The following is a 21433-nucleotide window of genomic DNA, read 5'->3' as shown; positions in this document are numbered from 1 at the left end:
TACTGCTGCCGATACTGCTTGTGGGTTGAGGTTTAATCTTTTGTCTTTCTTTTTCTCCCTTTGCCCCTTCCTTCTGTCCCTCTCTCCTGCCCTCCTTTCTTTCTCCCTTACTTTCCTCTTTGCCCTCCTTCTTTCCTTTTTGCCTTTGTTTCTACTCTCCCCACCACACCCATAAATAGAATTACATATATTAAGCCATTCAGGGTTCTATCTGACCTGCTTTTTGACTGATGTCCAAACTTGTATCAACAGACTCCAACGCCTCCCACTGCAAATAGAAACTAAAGTTCTAGCGTATTTTATGCATTTTATCAAATATGAAAAGTTTCTGACAATTATCTCTTCAAACACTTCTTTCATGACATTCTGAAAGAAAATGCACTCTCAGAATCCAGTTATACATATGTTATATGGATGATATTATCTGACATGCCTTTCATTCTCTCTCCTCCTCCTCTTTCTCTCTGAGTTTAACTTTCGGTTCAGTAGTTTCTATTCATTCATTGCTGGTGGGAATGCAAAATGGCACAGCCACTTCAGAAGACAGTTTGACACTTTCTTACGAAGCTAAACATAGTCTTACCAAATGATGCAACAATCACTGTTGTTCATTGTTTTTCTACTCAAATTGTTTTTTTCACTCAACTGATTTGAAAACTTCTCTCCACAAGAAAACTTGCACAAGAATGTTATTGCAGCTTTATTCATCATCACCCAAAACTGGAAGCAGCCAAGATGTTCTTCAGGAGACAAGTGTGTAAACAAAATGTGGTACAACCATGCAATGGAATTATTATCCAGTGATTAAAAGCAATGAGCTTTTAGCAACCCACAAAATCACATGAGTGAATCTTAAATGCATATTTCTAAGTGAAAGAAGCCAAAGTGAAAAGACTACATTTGCTATGCACCAATATGACATCCTGGAAAAGGGAAAAATATAGTGATGACTAAAAGACCAGTAATTATCAGTGTTTTTTTGTGGCAAGGGGTGTCGAATAGGTAAGGTACAGGGATTTTTTTTTTTTTTTCAGGTGGCAAAATATATAAGATGAACCTAGGTCATCCTGTAGTGCTAGAAAGAGGACATACTCAAAAAACAAAAATTAAAAAACAAGCAAGCAAAAAACAACCACATATTGGAAGGTGGGTATGTCACAGGAACACAAGAACCAATTTTAGAAAAGTTCCAAGTGGTCAAAGCTGGAACAATTTGAGTAACAAAATAAAGAAGTATTGGATTATAACCCAAAGTATAAAATAAATATCTGTGAGCGCATACTGATTCAAGTAAATGGTGGAATAAATAAACAAATGGAAGAATTGAGACAAATCTCATTTGCAGAGGAATTCCAAATAATTTATGTAGGTGCCCTGCCCTCAAAGAGGGGGGTGTGACTCCCCATCCCTGCAGTATGGACTGCGTACAGAGACTTTCTTCCGGGCAGTACCAGATGGAAGGGGGCAGACAGGAACAGTGGTGAATCCTGACAGTAACCACCTAAGCCAGGTGACCAAAGTCAATATTAACAGTGATAAATCTCGTCGATGCTGTGTACTTTATGTAGGTGATAAAAATGACACTTAACCTCTCTGACTTTCCTCCTGAAACCCCACCACCTCACTGCAGTCATGAGAAAAACAGCAGACAAATCCCAATTCAGAGACATTCTGAAAAATACCTGACCAGCACTTCTCAAAACTGTCAAGGTCAAAAACAAGGAATCCTTGAGAAATGTCACAGCCAAGAGGCGCCTAAGGAGACACGACAAGTCAACGTAATGTGCGAGCTGAGGGGGGATCCTGGCAACAGGAAAGAGACATTGGATAAAAGCCATAGAGAACTGAATGAAACATGGGCTTCAGTTAATAATAATGTATCAATGTTGTTTCATTAATTATAGCAAATGTATAACATTAATGTAAGATGCTGACAGTAGGGGAAACGGGGTGTGAGGCATGTGAGGAATCTACACTATCTTCACAACTGTTTTTTTGTAAATCTAAAACTGTTGTAAAATAAAAGTTTATTTAAAAGTTTTCAGACCTGACTGTATGGTGGAAATTGTATCCCTTGCCACTGCTTAATTTATAATAAAAGCCTAGATATCAATTAAAAGTACATAGGAGAGGTGGGCAGGAGGGAGAGAGGTAGCAAGGGGGGAGAGAGGGGGACAGGAGGGGGAGGGGGAGTAAGAAAAAAAAAGAAAAAAGAAAAAGTACATAGGGGCTTCTCTGGTGGTCCAGTGGCTAAGATTCCGAGCTTCTGGTGCAGGGGGTGCAGGTTCAATTCCTGGTTGGGGAACCAAGATCCCACATGCTATGAGGTGTGATCGAAAAGTAAATAAATGAATTTTAAAAATATATAAAGGGGGTAGATGGCCTTTCAAAGTAATGTTATAGGATATATTGGCAAAAACCAGAAGAGCACCACTTAATGGCACCTTTATAAGACTCTGAATTCTCAGCAATGTCCACTAGACTCAGGCTTTTGCCATACAGAAGTATATTCACATTTGGTTATATGGGTTAGTTTCTGACAAAGAAGAGATCTTATAGATCTGCTCTTGAATTGTATTTGGAGAACCTCGGAAAACCAGGAAAAAAAAAAGTACTGATCTTTCGTATTAAACTGTTGGTGCTAAACCTTTCAAAGAACAAAATCCCTTAGCTTTGGACCCTTTATACTTCTTCTGACCTTCATAATTCCTACAGCATTGAGAAAATCCACAGGTGTGGCTCCTAGATTCTCCCTGTGACCAGTCTCAAAAAGCCAGTTAATATGTTAATACAGCCAAGATGTGGAAATGACCTACGTGTCCACTGATGGATGAACGGACAAAGAAAATATAAGATATATCTTTATCTAATACCTATACAATGGAATGTTATTCAGTCATGAAAAAGAAGAAAAGCTGCCATTTGTGGCAACATAGATGGATCTTGAGGGCATTATGCTAAGTGAAATAAATCATACAGAGAAAGACAAACACTACACTGATTTTCAGTCTTTTTTCCTTTCTAATACTTACATTTAAGACTATAAACGTCTAAGCCCTGCTTTAGCTGCATCTCACAAGTTTTGATATGCCTTGTCTTCATTTTCTTCAAAATATTTTCTAATTTGTTTTTATTTCTTCTTTGACACATGGGCTATCCAGAAATGATTTGTTACATTTTCAAAAGTTGTGGGCTTTCTAGTTTTCATTATTGATTTCCAGCTAACTCCATGGTCAGAGGACTTATTTTGAATGTTTTCAAATCCTTGAATCAATTCTCTTTTAAGCTCTTCAGTTCTCCAGTGAACAAATACGTCTTTCCATGTATTTAACTAAATTTTAAGTATCATTAAGAAAACTCTACAATCTGATGTCTTAATTCTCTTGAATGTTTCAATAGTATTTATAAACTTGAATTTCAACTTAAAATCATAAATCTAAGCTAACGTGTATTTTAAATTGGAATCACAAAGTGAATCTGTCAATCAGTCTACAACTGTGCTATCTAAAGCTACCAACACATGTGCCTATTTAAATTTAATTTTAACTAACCAAAATGACACAAAATAAAAGATTCATTTCCTCCTTGAATAGCCATATCCGGTAGCTGTCTTTCAGTCATTCAGTAGCTGCCCAGGATCGTGGCCGCCATTGCACACACTTCTGTGGATGGCCCTGCCCGCTCCTGTAGGGGGCCCTCCAGCCTCTGGACTGGTTGCTCTGGGGCCCGGACCCCGGTCCGATCAGGTGACAGGGTCCTGTGGGGATTCACGCAAACATCACCCCACAGAAGGGAGGTACTGTGGGGACTCCTGAGAAAGGGGTTGAGGGAGAGAAAAACACTGGGAGGCAAGCTCATGCTCACTCCTCAAGGCCCCATGCCAACCTCACCTCCTGCGTGGCCGCGAACCCCTAGCTGCTTTAGGAGGTGAGCGCTCCTTTCTTCCGGACTCACTCCCGCAGCGGCCCCTTCGGAGCTCCTCCCAGTCGTGGTGTGATGGGCACCCTTCCAGCTCTGCCTCCCGCTCTGGATCGCCAGCTCCCCGGAGCCAGCACCGTTTCTTTCCGTTGCGTCCTTAGTGGCTGGCACCGGCCCTGGTGCGCGTCGGGTCTGCGCACAGTGACGAATGAGGGGAAGGTCTCCAAGAGGTAGAGCTCCGACGTCCCCTCTCCGCCCAGTCGCTCCCGCTTGTGCTCCTGGGCAAGTCACACGCTCTTCTCGGGCCTCGGTTTCCCTTCCTCGTCAATTTCAAGGAGAAAGTTGACTAGATAAGACTGCGCATTGCTGGTTAGACATAAATAAGTGTTATGTGAACAGAAGTGCTGGGCCGAGAAAGCTCAGGAAATATTTGGTCAAAGATGACAAACGGGGGCTTCCTTGGCGGCTCAGTGGTAAGGAATCTGCCTGGCGGTGCAGGAGACGCGGGTTTGATCCCTGGTCCGGGGAGATCGCATGTGCCGCGGAGGGACAGCCCGCGCGCGGCAACCGCTGAGCCCGCGAGCTGCGATTACCGAGCCCGCTCGCCCGGCAGCCGGGACTCTGCAACACGGGCAGCCACCGCAGCGAGAAGCCCCAGGTCACAGCTACAGACCCGCCCGAGCCTGACGAACCTAGAGGAGCCCACGCGGCATCGAAGACCCAGCACAACCAGAAGTACGTAAATAAATAAAACTGTGGGCATATAAACATGACAAATGGGTGTTTTCTTACTGTAGAAATTCACGGGAATTTTAAAATGCTGACGTCCATTGTGGAACTCCAAGGAGAGAGTAGCATGCAGTGTCTCAGACTTCTTTGATGGACCGTGTAACTCTGCGTGTGTGTGTGTGTGTGTGTACATGTGTGTACACACGTGCGGATATACAGAGAGAGCCGTCTTAAAGAACTAATGTTCCGCGGATTATACCTTGGGAAAGGATTGATTAGCTGTCTCTAAGGGATCTTCCAGTGCGGTGTTTTTATGTCTTGTGAACGTGTATCCCATCATCGCTGGTACCTAACTTGACTAGTGGTGTGGCTGTGAACTCGCCCGTCACACACGCAACCTTCCGCTCCCTCCACCCCTGCTTCCTCATCTCCCGGTGTACTCCCCGCCCCACCCAAGAGAAGCCGCTGAGCAACTGGGCTTGAGATGCCCGACCAGAGGGAAGGGTCTGGGCTGCATGCACTCAACTTCAGACCTCAGAGAGCGAAGTCACGTCAACGCTGATCAAAAGGAGCAGCTGCTTTGAAAATTGAAGCCTAAGACAGAATGATTTTATTTTCATTTAAATTGATTTTCTCAGTTCTATCATGTTTCTTGATACCATGGATGTAACTGTTTAATATATCTAATCCGAGCCATAACTTAATCTACCAGGCTTTCATGCCTAGGAATTCTTAAAGCAGCAACAGGTTTTTAATGTTATATTAGTAAGAAAGCAATAATGAAATATGATACACAGTTCCAATTCCATATATTATTAATGAAGACCTTTTGTGCTTTCATGGACCTGATCCTTTACACTATGGTTGCCAAATAGATTAGAAAATGTTTTTGCCTTCTCAGCAAAAAGCCCCCAAATTAGGCTACGTGACTAGAAAATATTTGCAGCAGGTAACAGAAATGGCCATGAGGTATTGGGAGACAGAAAGCAATGAGTTTATTCTAATCTGAGGTGCCAGGAATAGCAACAATTTTGTTGCTCAGAAGTGAAACAGCCACCTTGGAAAGACAAAGCAGAAAACAACAGCATTCCTGCAAAACTTAGTCCTGTGATAAATGGCACAGGGACTGAAACTTACTCCCCCTGACGGTGAAACCAGCGTTTGGTGTCTGCCTGCCACCGGCTGACCGCTCTCAGCACTTCACACGCACCGCCAGTTAGTTCTCACGGCGGCTCTAACACCGAGGCCTCACACTCATCGTCAGCACGGGAATGTGCGCAGAGACGTGAAGGCCCGTGGCAGACCCGGGGCCTGACCCTGGACAGGCCGGCTCCTGAGTCCAACACTGAGAATGGGGACCCCTGGCCTTTCAGGTCTGAGCTCAGGGCCAGGCCTCCGGCCCAACCAAAAGAGCCTCATGTGTTTCCAGTGATGGACTCATTTGCCTGCATCTCTGAGGTCACTGCAGGCCTCAGAGTGACCCTCCAGGCAGACTGTGATGTGGGTATGAGTGTAGCCAGCCAGGCGGATCTCCCCAGCACACTGAGACTTTCTACTGCAGGGGACCAGTCACACATTTATTGAAAAGTCCACTTGGTTCTTTGTGGAGCCAGTATCACCAGAAGATTGGTAACTTGTAAGCATTTACACTTAACAGTTTTTCCACTGGTCATGTATGGATGTCAGAGTTGGACTGTAAAGAAGGCTGAGCACCAAAGAATTGATGCTTTTGAACTGTGGTGTTGGTGAAGACTCTTGAGAGTCCGTTGGACTGAAAGGAGATCCAACCAGTCCATCCTAAAGGAAATCAGTCCTGGGTGTTCATTGGAAGGACTGATGCTGAGGCTGAAACTCCAATACTTTGGCCACCTGATATGAAGAGCTGACTCATTGGAAAAGACCCTGATGCTGGGAAAGATTGAAGGTGGGAGGAGAAGGGGACGACAGAGGATGAGATGGTTGGATGGCATCACCGACTCAATGGACGTGAGTTTGGGTGGACTCCGGGAGTTGGTGAAGGACAGGGAGGCCTGGCGTGCTGCGGTCCATGAGGTTGCAAAGAGTCAGACACGACTGATAGACTGAAGAGCAACAACAGCAAAGCACTTACACACATGCACACTCCTCCTCCCGCCACCCACACAGGTCCTCCAGTCCCGCGGTCAGCCCTGCACTGCCTTCAGTCACCAGGTTCTCTCTGCACTCCCAGCAAACGGGGACATGCCTCTTTTGTGCTCTGTTGGCCCTTGTTCAAAGAGTGTGAGCTGCACACTCGTCCCCTCACACGCCCAGGCGTGTACTCAGGCAGGCGAGATGCTCCTGGGTGTGAGCGCCCTCACATCTTAGGAGAGAGCAGTCGTGTGGCCTGCGGATCCAAGGCCCCACCTTCATGCCGCCATCTTGGCTTCTGCCTCCAGCATCACTGGGCTTTCGCCAGGCACATCGGAATTCTGAAAAGCAAAATGCCGTTTTCTTCAATCATTTCAGTTTGAAAATGGGAGAGATAATGCGAAGTTGACTCAGCCCATGCCCTTTCTGTGCAGATATGAGGTACACTGTAGCTGCGGTTTAAATACTAATAATAAGCCAGTTTTAGTTTAAAGTTTTTTGTGTGTTTGTTCTTTTGCAGGAGCAGTCAGGGGAGTGACTAAAAGCTTATTCATTTGCAGGGTTTTTATTTTGGAAATGAACATGCTGGCACAATTTTAATTGGGTTTTAGTTGTTGTTGTTTTAATTCTCACAGTGATGGCTTGGCTGTGTCTTTGGGGACCGCAGAGGGAAACTGGCATCTGGTGTTTGAGGATTCTGGGGATTTGCACCATATTTATGTGTAATAACTATACAGTAAATAAACAGAATGAATAATTAAGTGAATAATGAGTTTCTCAGAAAAGAAGGCTCCTCTTAAGACTGCGACAGACGTTCCCACGTGTGAGCCACCCTCCCTCCCGCGTGGCGAGTCCACGCTGCTCTCACTGTGTCACGGCCCCGGGTGGATACCTGCAAGGACATTTTTCCAAGTGGAAATCAAGCTTGCCGTTAATCAACGTGGACTGATACAGAGACGATATTTTCTTCCAATTGTAAAGATGCTGGATTTATGTCTCTTAAAATTGTTTTTTTTCTTTACCCTAGAGAGAGACATTTGCCTCTTTAAATATAAAATCCATGAGATTAAATTTCACTGCACAGTGTTTCTCAGGGGGACTAAAAACTTGAAATTCTGGGAATTCACTGTGTCTAGTGAAATTACATAAGTGCCTGTTAATGCTCAGATTAGCCAGTACAAGGTGCCCTTGCTTCTAGAGGCAACCCAGGCCCAAAGCGAATCTTCCCAAAGATGAAACCATTGTGTAATTACCATTGGTTCTCTGTGACTTCATCCACTCACTCAGACATTTTTTAAGATATTTATTTACGTGGCTGCATGGAGTCCCTGTTGCGGTGTGCAGGCTCTCTTGCACATGGACACTCTAGTTGCGGTGCGTGGGCTCCAGGCACGTGGGCTCGGCAGTTCTGACACACGGGCTTGTTCCTCTGTGGCATGTGGGATCTTAGTTCCCCGAGCAGGGATCAAACCCCCATCCCCAGCACTGCGAGGCAGATTCTGAACCCCTGCACCAGCAGGGAAGTCCCCCCACTCAGATGTTTTCCCTTGTCCTTTCACCCACTCATGCACCAAGTAGTTACTAAGCACCTACCCCATGCCGGACACTGTGCTGGGCTCTGGCGGCTCCACGGTGGGCAGTCCCAGACCCGGTTCCTGTCCTCCCAGAGCTTGCATTCTTATTAGGGAGACAGCAGTCAAATAACGAAAGTTAATTTGCAACTAATTGTGGCAACTAACTTTAGCTATGACAGTTTCTATGGAAGAGAATGTATTAATCTGCTCAGGCTGCCGTAACAAATGACTGCAAACTGGGTGACTTAAACAACAGGAATGAATGTGTTTCCTCACAGTTGTGGATGCTGCAAGTTCAAGATCAGGGTTTCAGCAGATTTGGTTCCATCTGAGGCCTCTCTTCGTGGCATGCTGACAGCAGCCTTCTCAGGGAGCCCTCACGGGGCCTCTCCCCTATGCGTGTGCATGTCTGCATTTCCTCCTCTCACAAGGGCACCAGTCACACTGGATCGGGCCCACCCTGACAACCTCACTGTGACTTGATTGGGTCCTTTAAAGGCCCTGTCTCCAAACACAGTCACATTCCGAGTACTGGGAGTTAGAGCTTGGGTGTATGAATTTGGGGGACACAGTTCAGTCATTACAGAGAGGTATCTTGTTCAGACAGAGATGTTAATGAGGTCAGATACCCAAGCTGGGTCACAGGATGGGCTTGCTGAGGGTTAAATGGACACCTAAAGGATGACTGTGAAACTGACAGAATCAGGGGGGGTAGGCTATCCCTTCTCCAGTGGATCTTCCCAACCCAGGAATTGAACCGGGGTTTCCTGCATTGCAGGCAGATTCTTTACCAACTGAGCCAGCAGACTAAGAGCTAACTCGGCAGAGTGGAGGGGAAGGGAGCTCCCAGAAGAGGGGGAGGCGCGGCAGGGAGAGGGGACCAGCAGGGCGCTGACATCACAGCGGGCGGCCAGGCCCCACGCCCGCTCAGCCAGGGCAGGGAGTTCTGTCTCTTTCCCGAGAGCGGTGGGAGGCCGCCAGAGGTTTTTTGCTGAGGACCCCAGCTGTCGTGTGGAGGACAGATGGGAGGAGTCCTGGAGTGGAGCCTGGAAGAGTGCTGGATAGAAGGTGCAGGCATCCAAGCAAGAAGTGAAAGTGGTCTGGATTCAGGAGGCAGGCTGGGATCAGAAAGAAACCAGTGGACTTGATAGACTGGTGGAGACAGTGAGTTAAATTGGGCAGCGCGGGATGGCAGGAGTGGACATGCTGGGCGCTGGGTGAGGGAGAAGATGATGAGGCTGTCTCCTGGGCACTGACTTCTGTGACTGGGTGGTTGAGGGGCGAGTCAGCGGGATGGAGAACAGCGGAAGAAGCTCGTGCTAGAGCAGACTTCGGATCATACTGACAGAGGACGAGACGGTTGGATGCCATCACCGACTGATGGGCGTGAGTCTGAGCAAGCTCCGGGAGTTGGTGATGGACAGGAAGACCTGGCGTGCTGCAGTCCATGGGGTCGCAAAGAGTCGGACACAACTGAGCGACTGAACTGAACTGACGTCAGTAGATACCAAAGGCCCCTTGGCTAATTTTTTCTTCCTCAACACAGATGCTTTCCCGTGCACATGCTACTCTGACTAGAACGTCTTTCCCATTTATGCGTCACCCCCCACCCTTCACGGTTCAACCCAAGGGTCCACCTCCTCAGCAGCGAGGCCTTCCTGAATTCCTCACTGTAGACTGCATATCCTTGTTAACATACTCTTGCAGCGCCTGTAGTTTTTCTTCAAAGAAGTTGTTACAGTTAAAATCACATGATTATGTGTTTAAATTCTGTTTCTGCCCCTGGAATGTAAAGCTTGTTAAGGGCCAAGACCATATGCAGGCTGGTGGTTCTAGAGCCAGACCCTCTGGGTTCCACTCCTAACTCCCCCCTTCCTCGTGGTATGGTCTTGGACAGGGTGTTGCATCTCGCTGTGCCTCAGTTGCTTTGTGTGGATTACAATGGTACATTTTTCAGAGAAATGTTGGACGATTAAATGAGTTAATTAGCAGACAGTATTAGTTACAGTGCTTGACATAGATTAAGCACTCAGTGAATGTTGGCTCTTGTTACTGTTCATACCTGTATCCGTAAGTGTTTGATGGACAGATGATGAGATAGATGGATAGACTGATGCGTGGATGAACTGAAGAATGGGGGGACGGGTGAGGCAACAGGAAATCAAGCTAAATTGAGTGAGCCCAGTGGGAAGACAAGGAAACCCAAATGGGAATTGTGGAAAGAGGGGCTGGCCCATACTTCAAGACATAGCTGAATTCCAAGATATTGGGTTCTACCAAGATAAACTTCTCCTGTATGGTTACTTTCAGGCAGGGCCTTAAAGAATCTCCACTAAGACCTAAATAGACATTTCTCCAAAGAAGACCTATAGATGGTACATAGGCATATGAAAAGATGCTCAGCACTGCTAGTTATTGGAAAAATGCATATCAAATCCATAATGAGATACCACCTCACACCAAGGAGCCAACTCATTGTGAAAGACCATGATGCTGGGAAAGATTGAAGGCGAGAGGAGGAGGGGACGGCAGAGGATGAGATGGTTGGATGGCATCACCAACTCAATGGACACGAGTTTGAACAAGCCCCGGGAGATGGAGGAGGCCAGGGAAGCCGGGCGTGCCGCAGTCCGTGGGGTCACAAAGAGTCAGACACGACTGAGCGTCTGAGCAGCCGCAGCCACCACCTCACAGCGGTCAGAACAGCCATCATTAAAAACCTGCAACTGACAAATGCTGGAGAGGACGCGGAGAAGAGAGCCCTCCGTCACTGTTGGTGGGAATGTGCGCTGGTGCAGCCACTATGGAGAATAGTGTGGCGGCTCCTCAGAAACCTGAAAATGAAGCTACCGGATGAGCCAGCCACCCCATTCCCGGGGATATATCCAGACAAAACTGTAATTTGGAAGGATCTGTGCACCCCAATGTACGCAGCAGCAATGTTCTCCACAGCCAAGACATGGAAAAACCCGGAGGTCCACTGATGACTGGATAAAGATGTTGCATGTGTTCACAATGGCCATAAAAGAGAATGAAATGAGGCCCTTGGCAGCAACCTAGTGGACCTAGAGATGACCATACCAAGTGAAGCCGGTCAGAAAGAGAAAGGCGGATACCATATGACCTCTCACATGTGGAGTTTGACATGCCACAAATGAACTTATCTTTGACACGGAAACGGACTCGCAGGCATAGAGGAGATCTGTGGCTGCCCAGGAGGGACACGGAGGGCGGACTGGGAGTCTGGGATGAGCAGCCGCAAACTGCCGCGTGTAGCTGATTCACTTTTGTCCACCAGAAACTAACCCAACACTCCAAACTAACTACAAGATAAACGAAAAAATAAAACTTAAAACAGGAATCTCCATCAAGCCTTCTTCAATGATAAACCTAAGTATTTGTTTCTTAATTTCAATAGAAAAAAAATCAATACAACCCAACTATCTACTTCTTAATGAAACTGACCGCACATTTTCCAATTTAGCTGTGAAATTTCTTTAAAAAGGTATAATTAAAAAATAAGTTTAATCTGATTTAAACAATTGATTCATTGGTGTATGTATTCTTATGCCCCTCAAACATAAGGGGATTCCTACTATGGGTCAGATGCTGTGACAGGTACAGGTGGTTACCAAGCCACCTAAGCTATTATCCCTGTCCTCAGGGGGACTGAGAGTCCTGCTAAGTCACTTCAGTTGTGTCCGACTCTTTGCAACCCCATGGACTGTAGCCCGCCAGGCTCCTCTGTCCATGGGATTCTCCAGGCCAAGAATACTGGAGTGGGTTGCTATGCCCTTCTCCAGGGTGTCTTCCCAACCTAGGGATCGAACACGTTTCTCTTTCATTTCTTTACCACTAGTGACACCTGGGAAGCCTGAGAGTCCTAATAAACTTTATGAAAAGATTTCAAATAGATATTTATACCCCCTACACCTGGTCAAAACAAAGTGATGAGAGCAGCAAAGCAGTTTCCTAAACTGGGCGGTAGACTGGGAAGGACCATCCTCACCCTAACTGCCGTCCACCCTCGCTCAGCCCGGCTCCAGCAACGAGGCCCCCAGCCCAGACTGCGCGGGCCGTATGGAAGGTATTTATGTTGCTGTCACTCTATTTATGAAAGCAACTCATGTCTAGTATTTTCTCTTTGCCCAGAGGATTCTCTTTATGTAATTTATTACAAAATTCAAGGGCATTTCATTAGGAGGAAATGTGCCATATCATTATTATAACAACTCTCCCTATTTTTGTTCAATTTTGAAACTGACAATCTAAAGACTATTTTTAGCTCAGTCATGTGAGATTATTTGTTTCCTTATTGTGAGAAGTTTTTCCATCAGACTAGTTAGCATGAATTTTATGCTCACTTATTATGTCACATGCTCCAATTCAATTTATTTTAAAGCAGATTCTTTGAGGGAAAACTGTACAGCTAATTTGAACTGATTCTTTAGAGATTCTGTTTTAAATGAAGTGCTATACAATTGGCAAAGTGAAAAAAATGGAATTGAATTTTCTTCTTCAGCTACTCACTAGATTCAGAAATCTTGCTTTTTGACAGTGCCAAGGGTGTTGATATAATGTGTTACACAATTTTCCTAACATTTATTTCAAACTCTGCTGCCTTTATTTTGGTTGTTTGACTCAAAATGATTTCCTGATATTTTCATAGATAAAAGCAGAGTTGTCGCTAAAGGAAACAGTCGGTGCTTTGACACAAACTTCTTACCACCCAGAGTAGTGCCAGTCTATAAAATATCTGCTGTAGAACAGGGGTTTTAATTCCAAAGTAAATGCCGAACATTTGTGGACAAACTGAGAGACATGTGGAATAAAATTGCGTCTCCGACTTGCTCCTATTTGGCCCCAATTTTTATTTCTGCCTTTCATATTTGATGGATTTCCAGCTTGAGGATAGCATGAGGAAAATAGGCAAGACGCCTGATAGCTTAATTTCCTGTCCTCGGCAGGCAGAGAGGAGCCCGTTGTTCGGCGGGGCAGTGGGCTTCCTGCTAATCAGAAACAGCCGTCCCTGGGCGCCAAAGGGGACCAGAGATTGGGCCATGTGATTGCACCCAATGATTTATATCCGATTATTCACCGTCTAATGGAAAATACATAGAAAACACAAGTCTACAGTTTCACCTTGAGACACACTTGTTTACTTTGATGTGTTTTTAAAAGGGAGTTCTATTTCACACTCATCTTTTGCCCAGAAAATTCCCCACATCACGACCAGCATTTCTGCTGGTCCAGCTCGTGGACTAAAGCAGGCTCCCCCTGCCCCGTACCCCCAGTTTCACTCAGCTCCCGTCCACGGCAGCCTCACATGCTTGGGGCTCCTCCCCTGAACTCAGGTGGGTCTTGAAAGAAGCAAGTCCCTGCTTCCCGAGTTTCTGTTCTGCTTACAAAGAAGGCGACTGTGGGAGGCAGGTGCACCTGTTATCAGGGTCCAGGGGGAGAAGCAGGCCCAGGCTGACCCCACCAAGCACAGTGCCACTCAGGAGCCCACAGAAGCTCTGATTTTAGTCAAAGGAAGTATAGTAATGAAGAACAATCAATCCATCCTCACCAGGGATCGGACTTGTGTCCCCTGCCTTGGCAGGTGCATTCTTAGCCACTGGGCCAGCAGGCAGGTCCCTAAACATCCTTTTTCTTCAGGAGGTCTGAGTGACCATGACAAGAGCCAACTCAGATTGCCTGACGCAGAGAAAGGAACCTATTTGCTCACATGATTGGAAACTCTGGGGTAAGAATTTCAGGCGTAGCTGCATCTACATGTGGTTCAAACCATGTCCTTGGAGCTCTCCATCTCTCAGTCTGGGCGTTCTGTGGAAACCCAGAGAAGATGGGGCTCAAAAATTCCAGATTTAAGATCTCGTTATAGCTCCCAACCCAGGAGAAGACAGGAGCTCCTCTCTTCCAAGATGCATTTTTAATTACGCAGAGCAGATGCTGAGTGGTCGTCCTGGGATCACGGGCTCACTCGGAAGTCATTGCTTTGAACCCCAGAAGGAGACTGGGATGAATCTGTAGTCACTACCTGCTCCAGGCTACTCGGGAAGTCAGCCAACATGACCAGGAGTGGAGACAGTGCCGAAGAGGCAGGTAAAGTCAGGAAATAGCAGCTGGGGCTCAGAGGACGCTCACCTGGGGTAGTTCTGAAACGCTTCACAGCAGAGGTGGGGTTTGAACTGGGCCTTGAAAGATTGAGATTTTAAAAATGGATGAAGGAGAAAATACTGGACTTTCATTCCTAACTGTTTTCAAAGGCTCAGGCAGGCCTGGTGGCCCCGTGGGATGGAAAGGATCCCGTTGCTTTTCTTCCCTCTGCTGTTGGTTTGGGATGAGAGTATTCCCCTTTGCGCCCTGGATCCTTCCAGAGGCTGACAATGAGCGGGAGAGTCTGGTGGTCAGGACACGAGTCTGCAGCCAGGCTCTCCCAGGTAAAACAAGAAGGAACGTGCCCCTCCATAAGCTGAAGAAAGGTTGGTGAGTGTAATTGGCAGTTCCCTTAATCAGTCCAGAAAGGCTTGTTATATAATAAGTGATTCAAACCTGAAGTGACTTACTGCAGGAAACAGGCATTTCTCCTTTGTGATTTTCGTGTTCCTAGAGTGCTTTCTTTCACATTTGAATGGGATAGGCTTGTAATTTACTACACGTTTATTAATTCCTAAACTCGTGTTGGATTTTACAAATACACTTTTATGCAGTTGCAAGTAGCTTAGTGGTTTTCCAGTTGATCTGGCAGCCAGAGCCTGTGGCCCATTTCTTCCAGTCATGGGTCCGTTCTCTGTGATGGAGACAGCCCTTTGAGCAACCAGGGCGCCAGTGGCTGGTTCTGAAGCATGGCAGCTGGCCGGGCGGTGGCAGTGGTGGTGGTGATGATGGTGATGACGATGATAACAACTATTGATCACACAGAAGAAGAAGGGGACTGCAGAGGATGAGATGGTTGGATGGCATCACTAACTCAATGGACATGAATTTGAGCAAACTCCAGGAGATAGTGGAGGACAAGGAGCCTGGTGTGCTGCAGTCCCAGGGGCCAGAGAGGTGGGCATGACTTACCAACTGCACAACAAAATTGATCACCTAGGGGATGCAGCTAGCATTTGAACCCCACTTCCTCCTGTTCTAAGGAGGCTGTCATACCATCTTTCCTAAAACATTGAGGTCCCTTTCATCTCCTTGATGGCTGCAAGAGCATCCAGGGATTTATCATTTCCTAGCTGTTTGATGATGAATGATTTCTTTAGGTGCAAAGTTTTTTCATTGATTGTACCTTCATGCAGGGAGTGGAGGTGCGGCCATGTCTGCTTTAAGCGTAGTCTCTCCCGATCAGTCTGTCCTGAGAGCAGCTCAGCATCTGCCATCTGTCCTCTCAGGGGGCAGGAGCTGTGATGCTCCTGTAAGGACCGCAGTGAGTCCTGTAGAAGGGTCTCTGAACGCAGGTAGGTGAAACCACATAACTAGTCTAACTTAGCTGGATTGATCTGACGGATGCGGTAGATTTTAGTATTGTTCTCAATCATTTGCTCCCCCTTCCCGTCGCCACCCGCTGCCGTGTGGCTTGCCATGTCTCTTGTGTTTGGAGCGTACTTCCCCACCCCTTGATACCAGGCTTGGTGCCGTGATTTGAGCAAAATGAGATGTGGACAGGAGACCGGGTGCCAGGTGAGGGCAGAGGTTACGGGAGGCTCCACCCCTCCTCTTGATCACGCGTCCCTTTCTGTCTGCCTGGGAAAGCCATGGTCCCAGTAGGTGCTGCGCCTGCAGCCCAGGTTCTCACGATGATAGGGAGGATAGTGAGAAATATATATTTGTAAACCCCTGAGACTATTGTGCTGTTTGTTACAATGAAACAACCAAGTGAAAGCTAACTGATACAAATGATCATTTATTGTCCTAAGCATTTCAGTGAAAAATAAGCTCAACTATATATATATATATACTATATATGGATTGGGCTTCCCAGGCGGCGCTAGTGGTAAAGAACCTGCCTGCCAATGCAGGAGACATAAGAGACACAGGTTCAATCCCTGGGTTGGGAAGATCCCCTGGAGGAGGGCATGGTAATCCACTCCATTATAGTTGCCTGGAGAATCCCATGGACAGAGGAGCCTGGTGGGCTGCAGTCCATGGGGTCACAGAGAGTCAGACATGACTGAAGTGACTTAGCACACAGCACATAAATATGGCCATAGACTGAGGCTGTGACAAATCTACCAAGGAAAACTAAGTCTAAGAAAACTAATGAATTACAGTCAGACTAAGCCAGCGATAGCAGGAGGCCACTTTTGCATATGCATAGGTATTTGTAGACATTTAACAGTATGCTTAAATTGATATAACAGTGCTGGAGATGGATTCAGATGTAATACTACTACTACTAACAGATGACATTCATAGGGTGCCTTTAAGTGCCAGGCAAGTCTTATTAACCTTACTTGAATTAACAAAACTGGTTTACATGGACTAGCTCACTTAATCCTCATAACGACCTGGTAAGGGAGGTATTATTACTACACAATGTCTTTCAGAGACTTAAACATTTATGTATGCTCTTTGATGCAACTTTGTACCATCTCAGCGACATTTCCCAATTTCCTCCACCTCCCTGACCCTGGTAACCACCATTCTATTCCCTGTTTCTGTGTACTTAACTTCTCTTAGATTCCACATGTCAATGAGATTGTCAATGTCAGTAATTTTCTTTTCAGATCTGTATTATTTCACTTAGCAAAATGTCTTCCAGGTACATTCATGTTGTTGCTAATGGCAAGATCTTGTTTTTTCAGGCTGGATGATATTCCATTGACTTTATACACTACAATTTCTTCATTCATCTCTCAATGGATATTTAGGTTGTTTCCATATTTTTGGTAATCGTGAATAATGCGGCAGTGAACACGAGAGCACAGACCTCTCCTCGCGGTAACAATGATTTCAGTGTCCAGGTCGCATGATCCACCAGTGATTGCTAGAGGAGGGATTGCTGCTCGCATGGTAGTTCTGTTTTTAATCTTTGAGGAACCCTCATGCTGTTCTCCATAGTGAAAGTGAGAGCGTTAGTTGCTCAGTCGTGTCCAACTCTTTGCAACTCCATGGTCTGTAGCCCACCAGGCTCCTCTGTCCATGGAATTCTCCAGGCAAGAAAACTGAAGTGGGTTGCCATTTCCTTCTCCATTTTCCATAGTGACTGCACCGATTTCATGCCCATCACCAGGGCAGGGGGGTTTCCTTTTCTCTACATCAGGATCACTTACCTTTTCTCTTTTTCATTTTAGCTCTCCTAACAGGTGTGAGATGATACGTCATTGTGGTTTTGGTTTACATTTCCCTGATGATTAGGGTTACGAATATTTTCACAAACCCACTGGCCATTTTCATGCCTTCTTTAGAAAAAAGTCTGTTCCTATCCTTAGCCCATTTCTTTTAGATGGGTTGCTTCTCTTGCTATTGGGTAATTTTTAAAAACTGTGGATACTAGAAAAACTTAAACTTTCATGTGTGGTTCACATCTGTTTTAGGCTTTGTGGGCCACACAGTCCCTGTGACAACTACTCAGCTGCCCTGGCAAAGCTAAAGCAGCCCGAGACAACATGTAAACAGATGGGCATCACTGTGTTCCAATAAAAATTTATTTATAAAAACAGGCAGATACTCAGCAGGGGCTATGATCTGCTAAAGCCTGGTCTGGACCAGAGTTTCCTAACTTGGCCCTCTTGATTGCTGAGGCTGGACGGCTGGTTGTGGGGCTGTCCCGTGCTCTGTGGGAGGTCCAACAGCGCCCCTGGCCACTGTCTCGAGATGCCAGCAACACCACCTGCTCCAGTTCTAACAACTAAAATATCTCTGTTCTTATTGTTTAGTCACTAAATCCTGTCCAGTTCTTTTGAGATTCCACGGACTGTAGCCCACCAGTCTCCTCTGTCCATGAATGCTGAAGTGGGTTGTCATCTCCTTCTCCAGGGGATCTTCTCAACCCAGAGATTGAACCCACATCTCCTGCATTGGCAAGCAGATTCTTTACCACAGAGCCACCAAGGAAACCCAAAATATCTCCAGAGGGTGCCAAATGTCCCCTGAGAGAGGGACAAAAATCACCCTGATGGAGAACCTATATGACTTTATTTTCATGGAGACAAAAACTGTGTGCATGTCTAGGTGCTTTAGAAGAACACACACCTAAGGTTGTGGGATTACATTTCCTCCCACTTCTTTGCTTTTCTGTGTTTAGATTAATCATATGTTATTTATTTCATATGTAAAAAGAACCCACAATCCTGTAGAAGAAAAAAGCAAAAATGACAGAGAGAAAATAAGATGACAGAAAGAAATCCACAGGTAGGAAAAAAGGGCAGGTAGGAGCAGAGTGCACCCTCGTCCCCAGAGGACAACTTCTCCCCCGGCCAGCCTTCACCTTACACCCGAGACGGGACGTCACTCCGGGGATGTGGGGTGGCCTGATAGGTCAGCCTCTGAGTCGACGATTCCGAAAGACGAATCTGCCACATGGAGTAGGCAGGCATCTGCATGGGGCAGTGCAAGTGTTCGCCAAAGAGAAACAGACTGGATTTTGATTCCCACGTGATACCTCCTCCGGTTTAAGGCTTATGGGGACCTCCAGAGCCGGAAACCTTAAGGGGAAGTAGAACAACACTTGAGAATAAAACAGAAAGCTGACTCCAGACAGCTGCTGCTCACAAAGGCCCAAGCAGTAGCATTTTAGCAACTGAAACAGGGCCAGTTCACTGATACCAGGGAGCCTAGCGCGGTGCGCTGTGATGGCCCCGGGGGTTGAGGGGGAAGGGGAGGAAGGCTCAAGAGGGAGGTGATACATGTGTGATTATGACTGATTTCTGTTGTGACGTGGAAGAGACCAACACAGCATTGTAAAGCGATTTTCCTCCAATTAAAAAATAAATTCAAAAAAGAAAATATTAGAAAGGAATAAAATTCAAAAATCACAGGTAACATTTCCTTAGTGCTCACCACATGCTGGGCAGGGTGCCAGCAAGTCTTCACAGTTGTCTCCCTCAATTTTTCATAAAAGTTTTCCAAGCTCTGTTCGGTAGGTGCTGTTCTTAGGACAATTTTACAGACATGGAGACTGAGGGTTAGAGTTAGTAAGTCACTGACCCGAGTTGCCCAACTGGCAAAAAGTGGGGGGACAGACTGCGGTGTGTAGTCTCTGAGCTAGGAGCTCCCGCCCCTTCTCAAAGCTGGTTATCTAAGCTACAAGGCTGCACATTTTCCCTTGGGAAAGTTCTCATTCTGAGTGGAAAAAAAAAAAAAAAATATATATATATATATATATATATGTATATGTTCCCTGAGAATTTCATTTTCACCAAATCTGTCTTTGTGAGGAGGAAAAGGCTTTTGCCCACCCTCATCGTTGGTGGGAAGCTGATAAGCATGTCAAGTGCAAGGGCACTTTGAGAGTTTCATGGGAGCTGGAGCGGTGAGGCAGTTGGTTCCGGCAGGAAGTGACACGGAACCGGAAGTCAGACACCACAGCGTGTGTGCGCGTCTCCTCCGTCCAAGGACCGGCTCTCTGTCAGCAGAGGAGGGCCTGGGCTGGGTCTGCGGAGGCGGCGGGCACGGCAAAGGGAGAGACCGCTTTCTCGATCGAGGGCGCTGGCTGCATGGAGACAGGCGTCCTCATTGGGGAGGAGGTCAGGACCACACCCCTCCCCGTCTCCCACCCCACGCCTCTCCTGTCATGGCCTCTGGTACAGACATAGGAAAACTGCGGTTACAAATAGAGCGTTCTCCTCCTCAACCAGATTCCCAGCCGTCGTTCCGCGTCCGCCGCCTCCGCCCCTCCAAGCCCTGTGGTCATCTTCCGCACCTCACCGGCCCTCTTCCTGTCTCGGAGGAAGGCGAAGCTTCGTTCTGTATTATTATTCGCTTATGTTGTTTGTTTATGTATGAGGGAAAAGTAGGATTGTAGATACAGTTCCTCAGAAAACAGGCCTCAGGACAGAATATTTCTTGGGAAATGCTTGTGGGAACAGGACCCGTCAGAAAATGAAAGAAAGATTGGGCAAAAAAAGGAAGTGAAGTTCAAGTCAGCTGCAGAAGAGGCCTCTGTCTGTCCCAGGTGAACTCTGAAGGTGGATGACTCTTCAGAGATGTCTGGAATTGAGGTGAGAGACGGGAAGCCTTAGTCCTTTCGGGTGTATTGGCGGCACAGCGCAGTATCCACTGCAAGCGCCCTGCGGGGATTTGGCTGATTGTGGTGAGACTGAGGGGTGTCTGAGTGACCACCTTCAGGATCGGATACTTAATCTCTGAGGCTCAGAACCTGAATTTTTTTTATGGGTCCATAATCAATTAGCATCTCTGTGACAAGGTCATGCTAACTAAATTCAGACAATACTAATGAATACACAGCAAACTGATTTGTTTACAATGAGATTGGCCTTTTGTAGTGATCAAAATGTGTGTATTCTTTATCGCTAACATCCCTTTTCCCAGGTTTAAATTGAAACAGGAAGTAACTGGACTCTAAGAAATCTCTGTAAAGAGACAAATAGACAAATTGAATGCCTTCAATTTGTCTTCTTACAGAGATGGAATAAGTAGGACGCAGAAATGTTTGTGACATGGTGAAGACAGAATATGTTTCTTCTTTCAATAAGAAAAAAGAGAAGTCTAGGACTTCCCTGATAGCTCAGTTGTAAAGAATCTGCCTGCAATGCAGGAGAGCCCGGTTCAATTCCTGGGTCGGGAAGATTCTCTGGAGAAGGGAAAGACTCCCCACTTCAGTATTCTGGCCTGGAGAATGCCATGGACTGTATGGTCCACAGGGTTGCAGAGTTGGACATGACTGAGCGACTTTTTCACTTTCAGGAAAACCTCCAAAAGGTACAAGAGAATCATGGTCCCAAAGGAGGAAAACTAAAGTGAACCATGATTTCGAGTCATGGGTAGACTGTGATAAAAGAGCATCAGCCTGCTGCTGGGAACACTCCCCCTGAGTCCCCCGAGAGCCGTGACACTGGACCCAAGAAAGAAACAGGTGCTGTCACAGTCCTTGGCTCTCCAGGGAATGACATCTACCTGCTTGAAATAATGTAAGTGCAGTTTTT

At 46.3% G+C, this 21433-nt stretch overlaps 1 protein-coding gene across 6 annotated transcripts in view; it reads left to right on the top strand.

Annotated features, from left to right (window-relative positions):
* The window catches only part of EFCAB11 (EF-hand calcium binding domain 11), a 241040-nt gene that overhangs the window by 176822 nt on the left and 42785 nt on the right, over positions 1 to 21433 (top strand). The window contains exon 7 of one of the 6 annotated variants that reach the window (XM_043472754.1): positions 21195 to 21261. The exons of 3 other annotated variants lie outside the window; for them this stretch is intronic. In XM_043472754.1, coding sequence (XP_043328689.1) covers positions 21195 to 21246 — 52 coding nt within the window. In that variant the 3' untranslated portion in view covers positions 21247 to 21261. 2 more of the 6 variants (XM_043472748.1, XM_043472750.1) reach the window with 2 other exon arrangements.

The sequence above is a fragment of the Cervus canadensis genome, chromosome 6, assembly GCF_019320065.1.
Source record: "Cervus canadensis isolate Bull #8, Minnesota chromosome 6, ASM1932006v1, whole genome shotgun sequence".
Taxonomy (NCBI): Eukaryota; Metazoa; Chordata; class Mammalia; order Artiodactyla; family Cervidae; genus Cervus; species Cervus canadensis.
Note: the sequence above shows the minus strand (reverse complement) of the source record. Positions and strands in the feature narration are given on the sequence as shown.